General features: G+C 50.1%; 1 protein-coding gene across 15 annotated transcripts in view; it reads right to left on the bottom strand.

Moving 5' to 3' along the window:
- TRIP12 (thyroid hormone receptor interactor 12) overlaps positions 1 to 19,649 on the bottom strand; it is a 1,120,962-nt gene that overhangs the window by 822,188 nt on the left and 279,125 nt on the right. For all 15 annotated transcript variants that reach the window (XM_085634980.1, XM_085634991.1, XM_085634979.1 and 12 more), the window contains one exon: positions 12,296 to 12,457. In XM_085634980.1, coding sequence (XP_085491106.1) covers positions 12,296 to 12,457 — 162 coding nt within the window. The remainder of the gene's footprint in view (positions 1 to 12,295; positions 12,458 to 19,649) is intronic.

The following is a 19,649-nucleotide window of genomic DNA, read 5'->3' as shown; positions in this document are numbered from 1 at the left end:
GGTAGCCGGGGAGGCGGGTGGGCGTGTACAACTCTGCAGCTCTACATGCCAAGAACAGATGCATACTGGTAAGTAGCATATTCCGTTCGAGGCATATGAGCTGCAGATTGTACACTTAGCATAGATTATATAGCAGTACCCAACCCTAGCGGCGACCACCGGTATCCGTTGCAGCTGTTTGAAAAAGTGTCTTTAGTACAGCCTGGCCCACCCTAGCTTGCTGCTTGGAATGCACATCTACACAGTAGTGTTTTGTGAAGGTGTGCGGTGTAGACCATGTGGCTGCTTTGCAGATGTCATCTAAGGGTATATTCCCTAGAAAAGCCATAGAAGCCCCTAACTTTCTTGTAGAGTGGGCTTTAGGGGGAACAGATAATGTTCTCTTTGCCTTTTGATAGCAAATTTGTATGCATTTTACAATCCACCTAGCTATCCCTGATTTTGAAATGGGGTTGCCTTTATGTGGTGGAGAGAAGGAAACGAACAATTGTTTAGTCTTCCTGAAGGGTTGCGTTCTTTGTATGTAGTATAGTAACGCCCTTTTTACATCAAGCGTGTGTAAGGCCCTTTCTGCAACAGATTGGGGTTGCGAAAAGAAGACAGGTAATTCCACTGATTGATTGAGGTGGAAGGGGGAAATGACTTTGGGCAGAAACTTCGGATTTGTGCGAAGTATGACCTTGCTGTGATGCATTTGTATGTAGGGTTCCTGTATGGTGAACGCTTGTATTTCACCAACCCTTCTAAGGGAAGTGATAGCTACAAGGAAAGCTGTTTTCCAGGTGAGAAACTGTAGCTCACATTTGTGCATTGGTTCGAAGGGCGGACCCATTAGACGTGTAAGAACCAAATTTAGATTCCATACAGGGGAAGGTGGTGCCCTGGGAGGAATTACTCGTTTAAGGCCTTCCATGAAGGCTTTAATAGCGGGCACTCTGAAGAGTGATAAATGCTGCCTGTTTTGTAGATAGGCAGCGATCGCTGCTAGGTGTAGGCGTATGGATGAATATGCCAGGTTACACCTGTGAAGATGGAGCAGATAGCATATTATGTGCTGTATGGATGCATCTAGAGGGTTGATTGTATTGTTACGGCAGTAAATTACAAATCTTTTCCACTTTGCGGCATAGCATGCTCTAGTGGTAGGACGTCTGGCTTCCATGATGATGTTCATGCAATCAGGGGGAAGGTTAAGGTATCCGAATTCTAGGATTTCAGGAGCCAGATCGCCAGGTTGAGCTGAGCTGGGTCCGGGTGCCTGATTTCTCCATGGTTCTGGGTTAGGAGGCATGGGGATAGATGCAATTTTTGATGTGGTACCACTGACAGTTGTAGTAGCGTGGTGTACCACGGCTGCCTGGCCCACGTCGGAGCTACCAGAATGAGTGTGAGGGAGTGCTGTTGTAGCTTCCTGACCACTAATGGAATTAGTGGGAGAGGTGGAAAGGCGTATGCAAATCTGCCTGACCAGTTCATCCATATCGCATTGCCCTTGGACAATGGGTGTGGGTATCTGGCGGCGAAGCTTGGGCATTTTTTGTTTTCGTGGGTGGCGAAGAGGTCTATCTGAGGATGCCCCCACTGTTGGAAGAATGGGTGAAGAACTTGTGGATGCAGTTCCCATTCGTGTAGTTGTTGTGTTTGTCTGCTGAGCAGATCTGCCATGGTGTTTTGTACGCCTGGAACGTGCTGTGCCAGGAGAAAGATGTTTTGGGGAATTGCCCATCTCCATATGCTCTGGGCTAAGCGGGAGAGCTGGGGAGAGTGTGTCCCCCCCTGTTTTTGTATATAATACATCGCAGTCATATTGTCTGTGCGAATGAGGACTGCTTTGCCCGAAATCTGTTTTTGGAAAGATTTTAGGGCTAGAAAGATCGCCAAGAGCTCCAGGTGGTTGATGTGGAGCGATTTTTGCTGTGGCGTCCATAGACCTTGCATGGTGAGGTGTAGGAGGTGCGCTCCCCAGCCGGAGAGCGATGCGTCCGCTGTTAGAATCACCTGAGGAACCGGGTCCAGGAACGGCCGCCCTTTGGAAAGGTTTGTGGTGTTCCACCACTGCAGAGAGTGATGTGTGCGGCCGTCCACCAACACCAGATCCGTCAGCTGACCCTGGGCCTGGTTCCACTGTTGTGCTAGGCACTCTTGAAGTGGACGCATGTGGAGTCTTGCATGGGGCACTATGAAGATGCAAGACGCCATCATTCCTATGAGCTTCATAAACACTCTTGCTGGAAGAGAGTGTTGAGGAAGGAATGTTTTGCGTAAGGCTTGAATGCTTGTGATTCTGGCTGAGTTTGGATAGGCAATACCCTTGGAGGTGTCTATAGTGGCCCCGAGATATTGCTTTGTGTGAGATGGTATGAGGTGGGACTTTTGGTAGTTCACCGTGAAGCCTAGCTGGTGGAGCAGTTGGATGGTGCTGTTTGTATGCTGCACACATTGGTCGTAGGACGCGGCTTTTATCAGCCAGTCGTCCAGGTAAGGGAAGACGTGAATGTGTTGACGTCTGAGGTGTGCTGCTACTACTGCTAGGCATTTGGTAAACACCCGCGGTGCGGTGGTGACCCCGAAGGGGAGAACCGTGAATTGGTAATGTTGCCCGTCCACCACGAACCTGAGGTATTTCCTGTGAGAGGGGTGTATTGGAATGTGAAAGTATGCGTCTTTCAGATCCAAGGTTGTGAGAAAGTCTCCCTGGCAGAGGAGTGGGAGGACTTGCTGTAGGGTGACCATGTGAAAATGGTCTGAGTGTATGTAGGCATTTAGAGGCCGGAGGTCGAGAATGGGTCTGAGGGTCCCGTCTTTCTTTGGTATTAAGAAATATAGGGAGTAGACCCCTAGATTTTGTTGATTGACGGGGACCTGCTCTATAGCGTGTTTTTGGAGGAGTGAGAGTACCTCTTGTTTGAGCAGTGTGGAATGTTCTTGAGACATTGGACGGTGCCTTGGTGGGATATTGGGTGGGGTAGATGTTAGTTCGAGACAGTACCCTGACCGAATGATTTGGGTTACCCATTTGTCCGATGTTATGGACTCCCATACGTGGATAAAGTTTTGTAGTCTGCCCCCGACCGGAGTGGAATGGTCTGGGGGGAGCGGAGGGGAGTCATTGTGCAGGGGGGGTGGCAGAACGGGTGTTGTTGGTTTTGCCCCTGCCCTTATTGTGGTTACCCCTGTAACCACCTCTCTGATTGCCCTTTGAAAAGGTATTTTGAGGAGGGGACTTGTAGGAGGTAGAGGCGTTATCGGTGGAGGAGCCTCTGCCTGTGCCACGAAAGGACGAGCGTCGAAAGGAACGTTTGGAGGCTTGTGTTTGGAGTGCCCCCATAGACTTTGCTGTGTCTGTGTCTTTCTTCATCTTTTCGAGCGCTTCGTCTACCTTTGGCCCAAAGAGTGTTTCCTGGTCAAAGGGGTGATTGAGTATGGATGCCTGGACTTCAGGCTTGAAACCTGAGATCCTGAGCCAGGCGTGGCGACGAAGCAGGACACTGGTATTTATGGCCCTAGAAGCAGTGTCGGCTGCATCGAGGGCACACTTAATGGAGGTGTTTGTAATTAGTTTACCCTCCTGTATCAGGTCATGAGCCTTGTGCTTGTATTTTTCTGGAAGGTGCTGCATAAGAGCCTCTAGTTCGTCATAGTGTGCTCTATCATATCGCGCAAGCAGTGCTTGTGTGTTTGCAATGCGCCACATGTTTGCAGCTTGGGAGGCGGTGCGTTTACCAGACGCGTCCAGAAGTTTAGATTCTTTGTCTGGCGGTGGGGCATCTCCTGAGGATTGGGAGTTAGCCCGCTTTCTAGCTGTGGAGACAACTAGGGAATCTAGGGGAGCAGGGCCCTTGATGTAAGCAGGGTCTGTGGGTGCCGCCTTATACTTCTTCTCTATTCTAGGGTTCAGTACTCTGGCTCTGACAGGGTCTTTGAACACCTCTGTAGCGTGCTTGGTGACACCCTTAAGCATGGGTAAAATGGAAGTGGATTTGTCTTGTATATCAAATGTATCCAGTAGGAAGTCTTCTTCTACTGGTTCACTGTGCATGTCCACCCCATGGTAGTGTGCTGCTCTCTGCACTAAATGGTGAAACCCTAAGGAGTCCTCTGGAGGAGACGGTCTTGATGGGTATAAGTCGTCCTGAGGTACATTTGGTATATCAGGGTTATTGTAATCCTCCCATGGATCTGGGGTCCCTGGTGGAGTGGGATCCATTGGGGCGTCCGCCGGGTAATTGTCCGGATCCCCATCATCCGGATCTGGGGATGGGGTCGGATCGTAGTGAGGTACAGGTGGCGGAGACCTGTGAGGTGGAGGTGGTGGAGGAGGTGGAGGGGGTAGGGGAGGCGGTAGTGGGGAGGGCACTCTGAGGGGAGAAGTAGCAGAGTCCTTCCTTTTGGGTGGAGGAGGAGGAGCCGGAGCATCAAGGCGTCTTTTCTTGGTAGTTAAAGTCAAAAGCCCAGTCTTTGGATCTTTGGACAAAGTCTTTTGTAAAGGGTCTGGTGTAAACAGAGCCAATGGTGTCGAGTCGTCTGTCGGCACCGGTGATTTCGGAACCGGGGGTTTCGATGGTCTGTGTGCGCCATGCTTTTTTGAGGTCTCCGGGTGTTTCGGCGTCGAATGATGTTTCGGCGCCGGAGCATCGGTGCCGACAGATTTGTGTTTGTGTTTGGTCGGCACCGAGTGTCCAGGCTTTGGCACCGGTGGTTTCGGAGTCGAGCTGGATTTTGCAGTCTTCGGTGCCGGATGCTGTTTTTCGGCACCGGGTGTCGGCTGGCTCGATCCCGAGCTGCCATGAGACTTTGGGAGCTTCGACACCGGGCCCGAAGGTGGGGTGATCGAAGTTTTGGTTTTGGTTTTGCCCAGGCCGGCAGGCGAGGGAGTAACCTGAGTCTCTTTGGTTTTCGGCGTGGGGGTAGGAGGGGGCATATTACTCACGGCCCGCTGCGCTGGTGTAATGTCCTCCACGTCGGAGTCGTCGGCCTCGGAAGCGCTGACGACGTCTTCCTCCTGCTCGGTGTGTGTTTGCCCCGAAGCTTCGGCGTCGTCTCCGAAGATGTCCGGTGGAGCTGCAGAGGATGAGTGCGCCATGGTGCGTCGAGCTCTTCGATCTCGGATGGTCTTCTTCGATCGAAAAGACTTGCAGGCGGGGCAGTCTCTGGCCTCGTGTTCCGGAGAGAGGCAAAGGTTACACACCTGATGGAGGTCGGTGTGGGGAAATTTAGACCCACATTTTGGGCACTTTTTGAACGGAGTCCTTTCCATCGGCCGGGACCGGAGTCGCGGAGGGCCCGAAGGCCGGTGTCGATGTACGGGATGGAGAAAGTGCCGCTTCGAGAGATGAAGATGATGAAGGAACTCGAAGAATCGAGGATTTTCCGTCGAGGCTGGAACCGTAGAAGTTCGAAGCCGGAGCACGAAGTATCACATCCGAGCCCGATGGCGGAAAAAAACAATCTGAGGATGGAGCCGAAGCCCAAGCGCAGTACGGACCGAAGGAGGAGTCACCAAACTCGTGACTTCCAAAGACTGTCCAAGAAGAAAAACAAACTGCAAACATCCGGGCCCAACACCAGATGGCGATCTATGCTAAGTGTACAACTCTGCAGCTCATATGCCTCGAACATAGAGTTATCGGTTTAAAGGCAAGTACTCGACTGGCAGAGTTGAGGTTCTGGGCATAGACTCAGGGGTCCCCCAGGGTCAGGTAGGTACAGTTGGTTCACCCTCAGAGACTCTAGGGCGGCGGGTGCAGAGTGAGTTAGGCCCAATGTTATCCTATGAGGGATAGGGGGGGGCCTTGGTTGGTGGCTGCTGACTGGCAAGCCACGAGGCTGTGGGAGCTGGGCTTCTGGTCACTTACTCAGGGCAAGTGGGGAAGTAGGTAGGTGTAGAGGTTTCACTGGCAGGGCCAATCGGGTGGCTGGGTGCAGGGTGCTTTTAAGCCTTCGGGCGCTCAATTGATTTCAATGGGAAATCTCCGGTTTGGAAAAAGACTGCAAGCTCGGGGACGAGGATTCTTCAGGTGCCGCCACCACCACTTCGAGAGGTAAGTTGGGTAGTTGGAGGATAGGTAGGTACCCCGGGATTGGGCACATGGGGCCGTGGGGCGCCGCGTGCAGGAGTGCCTTTTGGTGTCGGGAAATCTTACCCTCTGTTGATCGCGGCTGGGGGGGCACCTTGTTCTGAGGGTGCAGGCTCCTTCAGGAGTGTCGAGGGAGGTCCTTGGGTGCCGGATTCGGGGTCACAGTCGCTGTGGGGTCGTCCTCATGGTCTTTGTCCACTCCGGCACTGGACAGGCTTGGCTGGTGCAGAGTGTGCTGGGTTCGCGGTTCCGGGCTGCTGCCAGGGATTAGAAGTAGGTTTTGAGTAGAGCCTCTACTCATGGGAGTCCCAAGGGCATAGAGCCAAAAGGTAGCCAGGTCCTCCGGGGTGTGTGAGGTTGCTGGCCACAAGAGATGCCAGGTTGGAGCAGGAGCAGGTTCGAGGGTCGACAGGCCGGTAGGGCTGGGGCCAAAGTAGTTGGTGTCTTCCTCTTTTTAGCAGCTGCAGGGCAGGTCTTCTTTCTTCTTGCTCTTCTTTGTAGTTTTTAATCTGGAATCTGGGTAAGGCAGGTTCAGGGTGCCCCTAAATACTAGATTTAGGGGCTTTACAGGTCGGTGAAGGGCAGGGGCCAATGGGTCCCTGTCCTGGGGTGGGTACACCCCCTATCCTGCCTCTCTCCTGTGGGAGGGGGGCAGGAGCCTAGTCCTGATTGGGCAGGGCTTCCCATCTTCAAGATGGCGAGAGCCCGGAGATGTGCTTCACCTCGCCTCCCCCACCTGAGGGGTGGGGTTGGCAGGCTGGCACATCCCCTATCCTTATTTGGGGTTTCCGGCCAAGCTTCCCGCCAGAGTGGGGGGTTGCAGTGGCCTGGGGAAGCTCACAGAGGCGGCATGCCTTTGAAGCTTCCCCCTGCCCATCCCGGGGGAGGAGATTTAGCACCTCGCCCAGGATGTGCATTGTTGCAGACCCAGGAGAGCAGGGGCTCTCCTACCCAGGGGTCCAGCAACATGTCTGCTGTGTGGCAGCGTAAGCAGCCTCAGAACAGATGTGGATTGTAGGTTTCAGGGGGCCTCTCTAAGATGCCCTCTGTGGTGCTTGGTACATTAAATCACACACTGGCATCAGTGTGGGTTTAATGTGCTGAGAAGTTTGATACCAAACTTCCCAGTCTTTGGTGTTGCCATTATGGTGCTGTGGAGTTAGTGTTTGACGAGCTCCCAGCACCATATACTCTTAAATGGCAGCACTGCACTTACAGTGCCCAGGAATGGACCTGGGTACTGTAGGGGCACAGGGCTCCTGCGCCCACACCATTGGCATAGGGCACCCAGCTAGAGGGGTGGCTGATGTATGCCATGGCAGTGTAGGTGGTGGGCATGGCACACAGGGATGTGTGCCATGTCGACTCTCTGTTTTGTCTTGTACCCAGACACTCAGCCTGCAAGAGCAGTGTGTGTTTGTAAGGGTACAGGGCCTCTAAGGGTGGCACAATGAGTGCTGCAGCCCTTAGAGGCCTTCCCTGGTCACAAGGCCCTGGGTACCTAGGGTACCATTTACCAGGGGCTGACATGTGGCCAGGGTTTGCCAATTTGTGTTCTGTGTTTTAGGGAAGGAACAAAGGCCCTGGGCACCTGATTGGCAGGAGTCCAGGGCACACTCAGTCAAAGCACATTCAGCAATTCAGCAAAAAGTGGGGGCATACCATGCAAGAAAGATCGCACTTTCTCACACCATGCCACACATTTTTTCCACCAACAGGAGTATACCGTTTTAGTGGAGGGACGCCTGGCAGCCAGAATCACATTACAGACTTCAGGAGGCAAGTCAAATGGAATCAGCTGTCGCCGCTCAATCTCTACGCAAGGAGGTGGAGGCTGGACAGGTTCGGGTGGAGGACCGTCCCCTGTTGCTGCGACAGGAGATCCTCCCGAAAAGGCAGTCGGATCGGCAGATCCATACTCATACGGAGTAGCTCGGGATACCAAACTCTTAGAGCCCAGTCCGGTGCCACAAGAATGACTTGGGATCGGTCGCGTCTGATCTTCTTCAGCACTCTAGGCAGAAGTGGTATAGGCGGAAAGGCGTACAAAAGACTGCAACTGCACTCACGACGAAAAGCGTCTGAGTGCCGCCTTGGAAACTCCAACGCGCAGAACTGCTGACATTGCGCGTTCTCTTCGATGGTGAATAGATCTAACCAAGGTTCCCCCAACTGCTGAAAGATACCTTGTGCCACCTCTGAGTGAAGACGCCATTCGTTATCCAACATACACCTACGGCTGAGTTTGTCCTGCCTGGCGTTCAGGGTACCTGCCAGGTGTTGAGCCACCAAGGAAATGCCTTGACGTTCCAGCCACGTACAGAGACGTAGAACCTCCCGACATAGGGTCCACGACCCCATCCCATCCTGCTTGTTGCAGTACCACATGGCGGTGGTGTTGTCTGTGAACACCTGCACTACTCTCCCCTTGACAGAGGGAAGGAATGCTCTCAGTGCAAGTAGGATCGCCCTAAGCTCCAAAACGTTGATATGGAGCCTAGACGTCGCTGGAGACCAGAGGCCTCTGATCTCCGCCTCGCCCATGTGGCCGCCTCATCCCAGGAGAGACACGTCCATCACCACTGTGTGCTCCGGTTGGCGAAGGGAGAGGGATCTGCTGCCGACCCAACGCTGGTTCGTGAGCCACCACTGCAAGTCCTGTGCAGTGCCCTCCGAGATGTGGACGTAGTCGGACAGGTTTCCCCGATGCTGCGTCCACTGGAACTTCAGGTCCCACTGCAGAGCCCACATATGCCATCTGGCAGGATAGATCAGCAGGATGCAGGAGGCCATGAGACCCAGCAGCCTCAGGGTCTTCCTGACCGAAACCCAGGAAAAGGGCCGAAAGATCGGAATCATAGCCCGAATGTCCCGGACTCGCTGTTCGGGAGGATAAACCCGAAACTGCGCCGTGTCCAGAACTGCTCTGATGAAGAGGAGCTTCTGAGAGGGAATCAGGTGCGACTTCGGCAAGTTGATGGAAAACCCTAGCAAATGCAGGAGGTCGGCTGTAGTCTGGAGGTGGGAGACCACTGCCTGGGGCAAGCCCGCCTTCAACAGCCAGTCATCGAGATAGGGGAAGACTGAAACCCCTGATCTGTGCAGATGAGCTGCGACCACCGCCATCACTTTCGTGAACACCCGAGGGGCGCTGGTAAGACCGAAAGGGAGCACGGTGAACTGAAAGGGCTCGTGGCTCACCGTGAACCGTAGGTAACGCTGGTGGGCTGGCAGGATGGGGATATGAAAATAGGCATCCTGCAAGTCCATCGCTACTGGCCAGTCTTGCGGGTCTAGTGCAGACAAGACCTGAGCAAGCATGAGCATCTTCAACTTCTCCTTCCGGAAGAAACGAGTGACGTTCTGGAGGTCTAAGATAGGGCGCAGACCTTTGTCCTTCATTGGAACCAAGAAGTAGTGGGAGTAACAACCACGACCTACTTCTGGCATCAGAACGTGTTAGATGGCCTCCTTGGCTAGGACGGCCGCAACTTCCTGCTGGAGAAGTACCAAGTGATCCCCCGACATGCGGTGGTACTGAGGTGGCATGGCTGGAAGGGTAGACTCGAAGAGGAGGGAGTAGCCCCTTCGGACTATCTGCAGAACCCACCTGTCCGAAGTGATGGTGCGCCAGTGGGGGAGGTGATGGCGAATCCTGCCACCCACTGGCGTCTGGTGGGCCTGAAACACCAGACTAGGAAGGTTTTGAGGCGGTGGTGGCAAGAGCGGTGGTGGATTGACCTGCCCGCTGTCCTCGGGACCCACCACGTCAGGTCCCACATCCGCGGCTGCGCAGAGACTGCGGCTGCACAGGCCTGCGGGTCTGAAAGGAACGCGATTGGGCGCCTCGACCCGGACCTAGACAGGAGAGAAAAGCAGACACCGAGGGAGTGTGCGTGGTGGCGAGACCAAAGGACTGGACCATAGCCCGAGAGTCCTTCAAGCGTTCCACGGTGCTATCTGCCTGTTCACCAAAGAGGCGTGTGCCATCAAAGGGCATGTCCAACAAAGTGTTCTGAACATCCCCTGAGAAGCCAGTTGTTCTGAGCCATGCGTAATGGCGGAGCACCACCGTTGAGATAAGCGCCCTGCCGAGTGAATCGGCCGTGTCAAGGTGACAACAGAAAGTGAATTTAACAGCATCTCTCCCCTCGGTACTGGCCTGGGAGAGCACGACCCGAGCTTCCACAGGGCCCCGAGGTAGCACATGTGCCACCGTGTCCCACACAGAATGTGAATAGCGGCCCAACAGGCACGCAGTATTCACCGCCCGCAAACCGGAACTTGTAGAAGTGAAAATCTTTTTCTCAAACTGCTCCAGTCTCTTCGATTCCTTGTCCGGAGGGGCAGAAGGGAATGCACTCGGCGAGGCAGAGGCCTGGACAACCAGACTCCGAGGCATCGGGTGTTGTGTGAGGAAGCTGGGGGCGCCTGGCGCCGGCCGCGTGCCTCACCCACAGTAGGACGCTGACTGCAGTACCTCAGTCAGGAGATTGGTCTCGATGGGTATATAAGGGAGCTCGCAGTTAAGAGCCTCAGCCGCCCTACGCAACATCACAGAAAAAGTCCCAACCTCCTCCGTAGCCACGGAAGAGGGGGACAGTGTACCATGATGTGGAGAGAAATCCAGATCCACTGGACCTTCCATATCACCTTCCCATTCTGGCTCATCCTCGCATTGAGCTGCGAGAGGGTCTTCAGAGCCCTCCAGGTAGTCCCCTTTGTCCACCGTTTGTTGAAGAGGCCGGTATGGACGAGGTGCCCAGGGGGATGGGATAAACTCTCCACCCAGAAACGGAACCAGGGGGGTAATAGACCAAACCCGGTTCAGCATCGTCCAGCGCAGCCCCCGAGGCCGGAGGCGCCGTAGGGTATCATGCCGGCATAGCCGGGGCCAAAGGCGGCAGCACGGGGGCAGAACCACCCAACGGGTCCACGGGCCCCGAAGGTGCTCTAGAGGGACCCGATGGGCCAAACAAACTGCTCATGGCTGACAGGAAAGCCTGTATTTTGCCCGGAGTCGCGTGCCGGCCTGGAAAGGGCAGGTAAGCCGCAGGCAACAACGGAGGCTCCATCGGAGCCGCAGGGGAGAGGGGGGGGGGGGAGAGGGAGTGACCGCCCGCCCCCTCTACCGCGTCCGGCGACCGGTTAGGTGTAGACTTACCTGTCCCAGAGTCCGACAAGCGATGTGACGGCTCCGCAACCGGGCCCTCGACCTCCCACGGGAGCGGGACCTCATTCGCGCAGAACATATTGCCGGACCTCCAATAACTTTCGGGAACGCTCCTGCAAAGCTTTTGGTGCCATAGCCCGACAATCAGGGCACGCCTCGGGGTCATGGGCGTGCCACAAGCAGAAGAGACACGTCGTGCGGGTCCGCTACCAACATGTTCCAACCGCAGGCCATACAGGACTTAAACCCGGGCATCCCTACTGCACCAGAAGTCGAGTACTCGACAAAACAAGAGAAACAAGTTCTCAGAAAACATTAACTTGGGGTACCGCTCTCTCCCGGATCTGGGCTTGCTTGCGCGGAAAAAGAAAGAACTGACGTCAGCGAGCGTGGGCGCGTCTAAGTAGCTCCGAAGTCATCTCGGCGGCTACGACACCACAGACGTACGCGGAGCCGCACGGCGATGCCTACCGACGCGCAGGGGTACTGCTGATGAAAACTTTCCGGATCCAGTCTGACACCTGGGGATATTCTAAGGTAAGGAATCTATCACTAACATGTCTCTTTCAGATCGAGATTTTAGCAAAGGGACACCCCGTCTGCCTGCCGCCCACTAGTAAGGGATTGGTAGAGAAATGGATTACTGTGCTGCTGCTGAAAAGATGGTGTATAAATTGAGGATGTAATGCCTGACATCAGAAAATATAGGGGCTTATGGCTGTCCAGCCAGCTAGAATGTTAATTGATTTAGGAGATTTTATCTATGTTAGGCCACTGCATGGTAGTAATGACCCACTGAACAGCAGTTCACCTTTAGTGATTAAATTAATCTCAATCATAACAGAATATTAAAAAAAAAAAAAAAAATCACATGATGGAACAATCTCTGACAAATGCAAACAGACTGGGCATAATTTTCAAAGTAATCTTTTTCGTCTCCGACAATACTAGCAGCAAATACTTAAATAACAGCAATAAGCTGCTAGCAACATAAAAAAAAAAATTGAGCATCTTAATTCAAACATTTGAGAGATTTTATTCTTACCTGATGAGTTAGCCGTTGAGTAAGCAATGGTAGAGAATCTGCAACAAAATTGAACTCATCTGTGGTGATGCTCTGGCAGCAGTTGGCAGCAATAGCCAATGCATTTCGTTGTGCATTTATACTGAAAAATTCTAAATATAGTAAGCAATCCGCCAGCCCACCCTGCAAAAAAAATAATATATATATACATATATGGGAAAAATATAATTTTAACAGCACACAAAAATGTTTATTGTACCACGAAGAATAATCTGGTAACATTTTCTAAACAGTTGTCATTAATGACTGTTCTCTCCCCTGAATCTCAATCCTACTCCAACACCAAACCATGACATTTCCCATCTGTAATGAAGATGCAGAATATTTTGTAGTTCAAATTGAATGTGCAGTTCAAATTGAATGTGCTATCATTCTAATCATCCAGAATTGTGTGTGACTTGAGAGACAAATATCCAGTGGCATAGCTTCGGGGGGGGGGGGGGGGGGGGGGGGGGGGTGGAGGGGTTGTTACACATCTCTGCTCATCTGTCTCCTCAATGTTTTGTGAGGACCATCACATTCCATAGCGCGCAGAGTATAGAGTTGTTCGCTCATCTTCTAGCTTGGAGATTTGGACTGCAGTCGTTCCTTCCGTAAAAACATTGGTGAGGAAGGAGAATTTTTTTATTCAGCTGCCAGAATTCCCCTGCCCATAGATTTAGACTTACTGAGTTAATCATGCATGCTTAGGGTAATCATATCAATGAAAAGATACTAACTGAGAAGGATATGTGGAGAACGTGTAATATTTTGATTGGCATAAGCAACAGCCCTTTTGGCTGTGATGTCCATTTTGTTTCCTTCGTAATTCTCCCATCCTCTGCTGCTTGTCTTTTTCGGTCTGTGCTATCTATTTTAGTTGACTTCCTGACTCAGCTAAAAGCAATGTACGTGCTGAGTTTGTAGCTGCCAGAACACATGGTCTCAGATGTTAACTGGCAATTAATCATTTACTGTAGTCATAAGCACTCCTGCTCCCCCCTCCCACTTTGCTGACCATGTGGTTTTTCATCTGTCCTTGTTTGCTGAAAACTATTTCTAAAACTGGTTCTTCCTATTTCTGTTCACATGCTTACAATGCACAAAACCTGTATACAAGACATGTGTTCTGTGAATTCAGGGTACTACCTCAGGCAGCACTTGAGTGTGCTGTGTGGGTGTGGTCCCAGTCATGAGTGATTAATAAACTTATTATGTATTTCCAACTCCAGTGCTGATCTCTATTTTGTTGGTCTTTGAACCCGTGGACAAAAGGGTGACCCTGCACCAGTGTACCCCTAAAAAGGTACATTTCCACAGTTGGCGCCAGACTCATGGGGCCCTATTGAAGACGCAGCTGTCCGAAGGAGTGGTCTTGACAGAGGACCAAAATTTTGCTGAGAAAGCGCACTGCACGAGGAGACCTTTGTCTTTGCAGGCCGACGTGACTTTTCCGGTTTTCCCGATTTGACCATACAGGTGGTGGCCGGTCTCAACTGGGGTTTTCTTTGGCGCATTCTGAAGTGACCATTAGGTCGACCAGACCAGGTGGGAGTTGGAGTCTTCTGTTTGGTAAGGTCGCTAAAGCGGCACTCTTGATTTGTTAAGCCTGGGCTTTCTGTTTGAATTTGATTATTGAATTTTTGAAAAAATTGAAGGCAGGTAATGTGGAGATTTTTCTCCTTTTTAAGTAATTTTAGTAGTAATATTTTACATATATTTATGAAACATGCCTGCTCTCAGCACACTCCATAAATGGTGTTGCTGCTCTTGTGATACCAAAACCAGTTTAGAACCAAGTCAGCCGGCTCCCCCAGAGGGGACGCCTAATCTAGATATGCATGTCAAATATGGTATTTCTTCCATAATGTACGGTCCACTGTGGAACAAATACACACAAAAAGATTCAGATCTACAATGGCCAGTGAATGGGTCATTAAAAAGGTTCAATATGTAGAGCAGTGTTTATATAAAAGAAAAAGTAGACAGGATATGTTTGATTGTGTGCGTATGCGGGAGAAAGTGCGAGAGAGCGAAAAGAGTAGAAGCTATAGCAGAAAAAGAACAACTAAAAACGATACATCAAAAAGTGCTAGAATTAAAAAATTAAGGAAAGGAAAAAACTGAAAAAGAAGAGAGAACATCGATCAGAGATAAATGGGCAGTATCCTATTAGGCGACCTCTCTATTCCCTACTTGATACATCTAAGGATGATTGCATCTTATTAGAACCCCCCCCTCAACCCCGTATAAATTTCCCACTCCAAGTGCCCCTGTTGAGGTTTCTGACTATGAGCATTTGTCTTCAGAAGACAAAGAACAAGATAAACAAGATGGGCGACAGACTCGCTCTATGTTGACTAAAGCAGAAAAGGACAAATTAAACACCGCTGGTAGGGAGGAGGCTAGTCTGTCTCACGCGGCATCGCTCATTGTAACTATGGTTCAACAGTGGAACAATGCAGAGCAATTATATTTAGTACAAAAATTTGTTAGGGAGCTAATATTTGATTATAGACAAATTTCTCAGGAACTAAAGCCAGCTGATCTAAATACTGATTATAAACAATTAACAAAGGAGACTTTTCCTTTTTCAAACCTATCTGACATGATTAGACGAGTGGTTAAAATTCAAGATGCAACATTGCGTTTACGAAAGGAGCGAGAGTTAGCTAGAACAGAGAGAGAGGTATAGAAGCAGTTCAATCTCAAGCACAGAATGTAGATGCTCCGGTGGAAGAGGCTACCCCCAGTAGTACTATGAAACCTATGCGTGAAGCTGCACCCCTGTATGTTCCTCCGAAGGGTGCGGGAACAAATGATAAAACTTCGGATGATGCAAAGGGATATTTCATATATAATTGGGTTTATACTGCTTGCAGTAGAGCTGATGTGATAGCTCTTAAAGCTGCTTTGCCCGACCCCCGGAAAAATCCTGCCGCCTTCTATGAGGAGGTGGAAGGAGCCATCAGCTCCTGCACTATGACCTTGCCAGATGTAATGTTCTTTGGGCTTATTTTGCCTCCTGATATGCGGAGAACAATACGTAAAATAGATGATAATGTAGCATATGGAGATACCTGGGAACATTTAGAACAAATAGATGCGGAAAGGGAGCCTGCGCAGAAACATCAGAAGGAGATATTAGATCTTTCTAAAGCTACTGTGACTAAGTTGAAGACACTCATACCCCCTAAGAAAATAGATTGGACTACGTCAGCGACCTGTAAACAGAAAACGGATGAGTCAGTTCCTGATTTCTTTTCAAGGTTTGAGGAAACATTCCATGATTTAAGTGGTCAGTCATTGGCCGATGATATGGGTAAGCATTTGTTTGTCGATAAAATTTGTCACTAATATGTTACCGGAAATAGCTAGTCGCTTAAAGGCCAGCGAGAGATCTTGGACCACGTCTTCCCCAGTATCCCTTTTGTCTAGGGCCCTATATTATGAGCGACAGGAAGCAAAAGGCAGGGAGGGTAAGAAGGTTAAGGAGTTAAAGACAAAAGTTATGTAGGCTCAAATATATGGGCCACTATTTATGGGAGATGGAAGAGGCGGAAGTGCAATGTATACACCTGGAGTGCCCCCAGGTCCCTCGAGCAAATTTGTCCCTTGATCAGTGTGCTTATTGTAAAGAGACTGGACATTGACCTCTTTTGCGAGGTCAGCAGTACCAGCGGGGAAGGGGTAGTATGAGAGGACGCCCAGGGAATTCAGGAAACAGGGGAGGTACAGGCACTCACCCCAGATTTGAAGCAGTTGAGCAAGGACCGAATTACTCTAATACTGTTGACAGACAAAATCAATATCAAATGTCTGATTATTCTGCTGATGCCCTTGCGGATTCAGATTATGCATAGGGATGCCTAGGACGGGGTAGGGAACCGGTTGAGGTGCCTGTAGATCAAATGGGTCCCTATGTTGATGCAAACGTCTTGGGATCTACTGATCGGCTTCTGGTTGATACAGGGGCTACTCGGAGTGCTCTGTCTAAAAAAACGGTTCCTAGGGCTCCCCTGTCCGGCACAATGATAACATTGATAGGCTTTGATGGGACACCCACACCTAGCCCACTTTCACAGCCACTTGAATTCAGACTTGATAAATTCACTGCAGCATGTCCATTTTTGCTTTCCCGTACCACACCGGACAACATTGTGGGTATCAATATGCTTAAATATTTTCGAGCCACAATACGTTGTTCTCCGGAAGGTGTGCGTGTTATTTTGAATGACTATTATCCAATGGTTGAGAGATCTTGTCTTATCAATGAGGATGTTTCTCTGGCATCCTTACCCAGTTCTTTGTGGGCTAAATCAGATACTGATGTGGGTCAAATGGTTATTCCACCTGTACATATTCAAGTAAAGCAGGGTGTCTCATTGCCTCGACTGCCCCAATACAAAATATACTGAGAAGGTGACGAGGCATTAGCACATATTGTTCAAGATTTGATTAAAGTGGGGGTAGTGGAAGAGGTACCCTATAACACTTGCAATAGCCCTATCCTTCCTATTTCGAAAAAAGACACCGACACTAAAATCTACAGATTCACTATTGATTTGAGAAGTTAATAAAATTGTAGTGCTCCAATATCCAGTGGTTTCTGACATCACTACACTTCTCTATAGTCCCTCCTACTGCGACTACATTTTCAGTGATCGATTTGAATAATGCTTTCTTCTCGATACCCATTCACCCCGACAGCCGTTATTTGTTCGGGTTCACCCTGAAAAATAGATCGTATAGGTTTTGTAGAGCTCCACAGGGCTACACAGAGTCCCAGCATTTACAGTCAGGCATTGAAAAGGCAGCTTGATTCTTTTCCTGTACCCAAAGAGGTGGCTCTTATCCAATACGTCGATTACATCTTGTTAGCGGCAGATACCCCTGAGCAGTGTGAAGAAGGAACACTTCTGGTTATCATTTCTTGCCTCTCACAATCACAAAGTCTCGCGAAAGAAATTGCAATTTTGTACACAGCAGGTTACCTATTTAGGTCACCTCCTGTCTAAGGAGGGACTTGCACTCACACCAGATCGCATTCAGACTATTTTAGATACTCCCGTGCCCCGTACTCAGAAGGATGTCTGTGCACTGATTGCCCTCACTTCTTTTTGTAGGCAATGGATCCCTAGTTTTTCACACATTATTAAACCTTTGTTGGCCTTTTTGACTAAAGACATACCGATGCCCCTTCCATGGACTACTGAATGTCAGAATGCCTTCCAACAGTTAAGCCAAGCTCTTTGCTCTGCACCAGTATTAGTAACTCCAGACTACACTAAGACTTTCACACTATGTCCACGAGAGGGAAGGCTGTGCCCTCTCGGTTTTAACACAGACACACGGTGATAAGCAACGTCCTTGCGCATATTTCTCAGCTGTCAGTGGTAGCAACGGCTGTATCAATACATCAGAGTGAAGGAATAGTTATGCCACAAACTGCTTGCGTTAGTACCCCATTCTGTTGATGCTTTGCTAAATCAAACGAAAATACAGCATTTGACTAGTGCTCGCTTGACAGGATATGAACTTGCACTTTTGGCTACTCAGCCACAGTCAAATGATTGCATATTCCTTACTGAAGAGCAAACAAAAGCCGCATTGACCTACAAGATACACCTCTCTCTAGTGTTGATGGGGAGCTATGGGTTGACGGCTCAGGTTTAAAGTTGCCTGACGACACTACATCTGCTGCCTATGCGATTACAACACTTCACACAACAGTGGAAACAGCTCACATCCCACAGAAGTCAGCCCAAGCAGCCGAATTGATTGCACTAACGAGAGCGTGCGAGCTTAGTACAGATATGCTTGTTAATATTTTTACTGACAGCCAGTACGCTTTCAGGGTGGCACACAATTTTGTCCGCTCATGGAATGAGAGGGGCTTTCTCACCTCACATGGGACACAGATCGTGCATGGAGAATTAGTACATAATCTCCTTACTGCTCTAATCTATCCCAAGAAAGTGGCAATTGTTAAGTGTACTGCACACAAGAAACTGACTGATAAAATAGAAGCAGGTAATGCCTTTGCAGATCACACAGCACGTGAAACCGCAATGCAGCGAAGTACCACATCTATGTATGTAGTGAAGTCATAAGCTGAACGTTAGCATGCCGCCAGGCAAGAGGTGCTGGACATGCAACAATCTGCCTCCACTGATGAGCTAGACCAATGGTCTAAGGAGGGAGCACTGGATGATGAGGGCTGTAGGAGGAATAAAGATATGACCAAATGGAAGTTACCCACAACCTACTTATACCCCTTGATTAACATGGCACATGGGCCGGCACATGTTGGTGCATCCTCAATGGCAAAACAACTTATGCAAGTTTGGGATCATCCTGATATTGCCGGCACTGCTAAACAGATGGTCCAGTCTTGTCTGGTCTGTCTCCATTATAATCCTGGAAAGGGAACGCAAACTCCAACAGGAGGGTTTGCAACACCAACTGCACCTTTTGAGGTCCTGCAAATAGACTACATTCAGTTTGAGCGCTGTAATAACCTAAAATGTCCTAGTAGTGGTTTGTGCCTTCAGTAAATGGGTGGACGCATATGCTACGAAGGATAATACAGCTCTCACGACAGCGAAAGTTCTCCTGAAGGAGTTCTTTCCTCGATTCGGCATTTGTCAGGTCTTATGGAGTGACAACGGACCTCATTTCATTGGGCAAGTTGTTGAATATGTCATGAAGGGGTTATGGATTAAGCAGAAATGTCATGCCGCTTTTCACCCACAATCAGCAGGCTTGGTGAAGCGTTACAACTCCACCCTGAAATTGACTAAAATACAGGCTTTTACGTCTTTGAAATGGCCTGATGCCCTGCCCCTAGCACTACTCTCTATCAGATAAATACCACATACACGATCTGGCCTTGCGCCATATGAGGTTGTGTTTGGCGGGCCCATGAATATTTGGGGAATCCCCAAGCCTCGCCCTATACATCATGTACCCCATGTGTTGACGAGTCACTATTTGTCCCAGTTAACTGACAGCTTGTCTTCTACTTATCAGCAGGTACGGGAAGCCCTTCCAGAAAGGTCGCAGGGTGATGGCCATTATCTGCAGCTTGGCGACTTTGTCTTGACAAAGTCGTTTCAACGAACCAGTTCCCGGGCACCCCGTTGGCGTGGACCGGAGCAAGTCCTCTTGGCTACCATAACTGCGGTACAAGTGACCAACCAAAAGAATTGGGTGCATGCTACCCACTGTCGTAAAGATCCGCATGCCTTTTGAGCCCAGCTGTGTTGAAAGATCACAGCGACATCCTAGTCATCGACAAAGGACGAGCTGTATCACCTGAAAGATCTTAGGAAGT

The sequence above is a fragment of the Triturus cristatus genome, chromosome 11 (genome assembly GCF_964204655.1).
Source record: "Triturus cristatus chromosome 11, aTriCri1.1, whole genome shotgun sequence".
Taxonomy (NCBI): domain Eukaryota; kingdom Metazoa; phylum Chordata; class Amphibia; order Caudata; family Salamandridae; genus Triturus; species Triturus cristatus.
The sequence above is the reverse complement of the archived record's forward strand: the minus strand, read 5'-3'. Positions and strand labels throughout refer to the sequence as shown.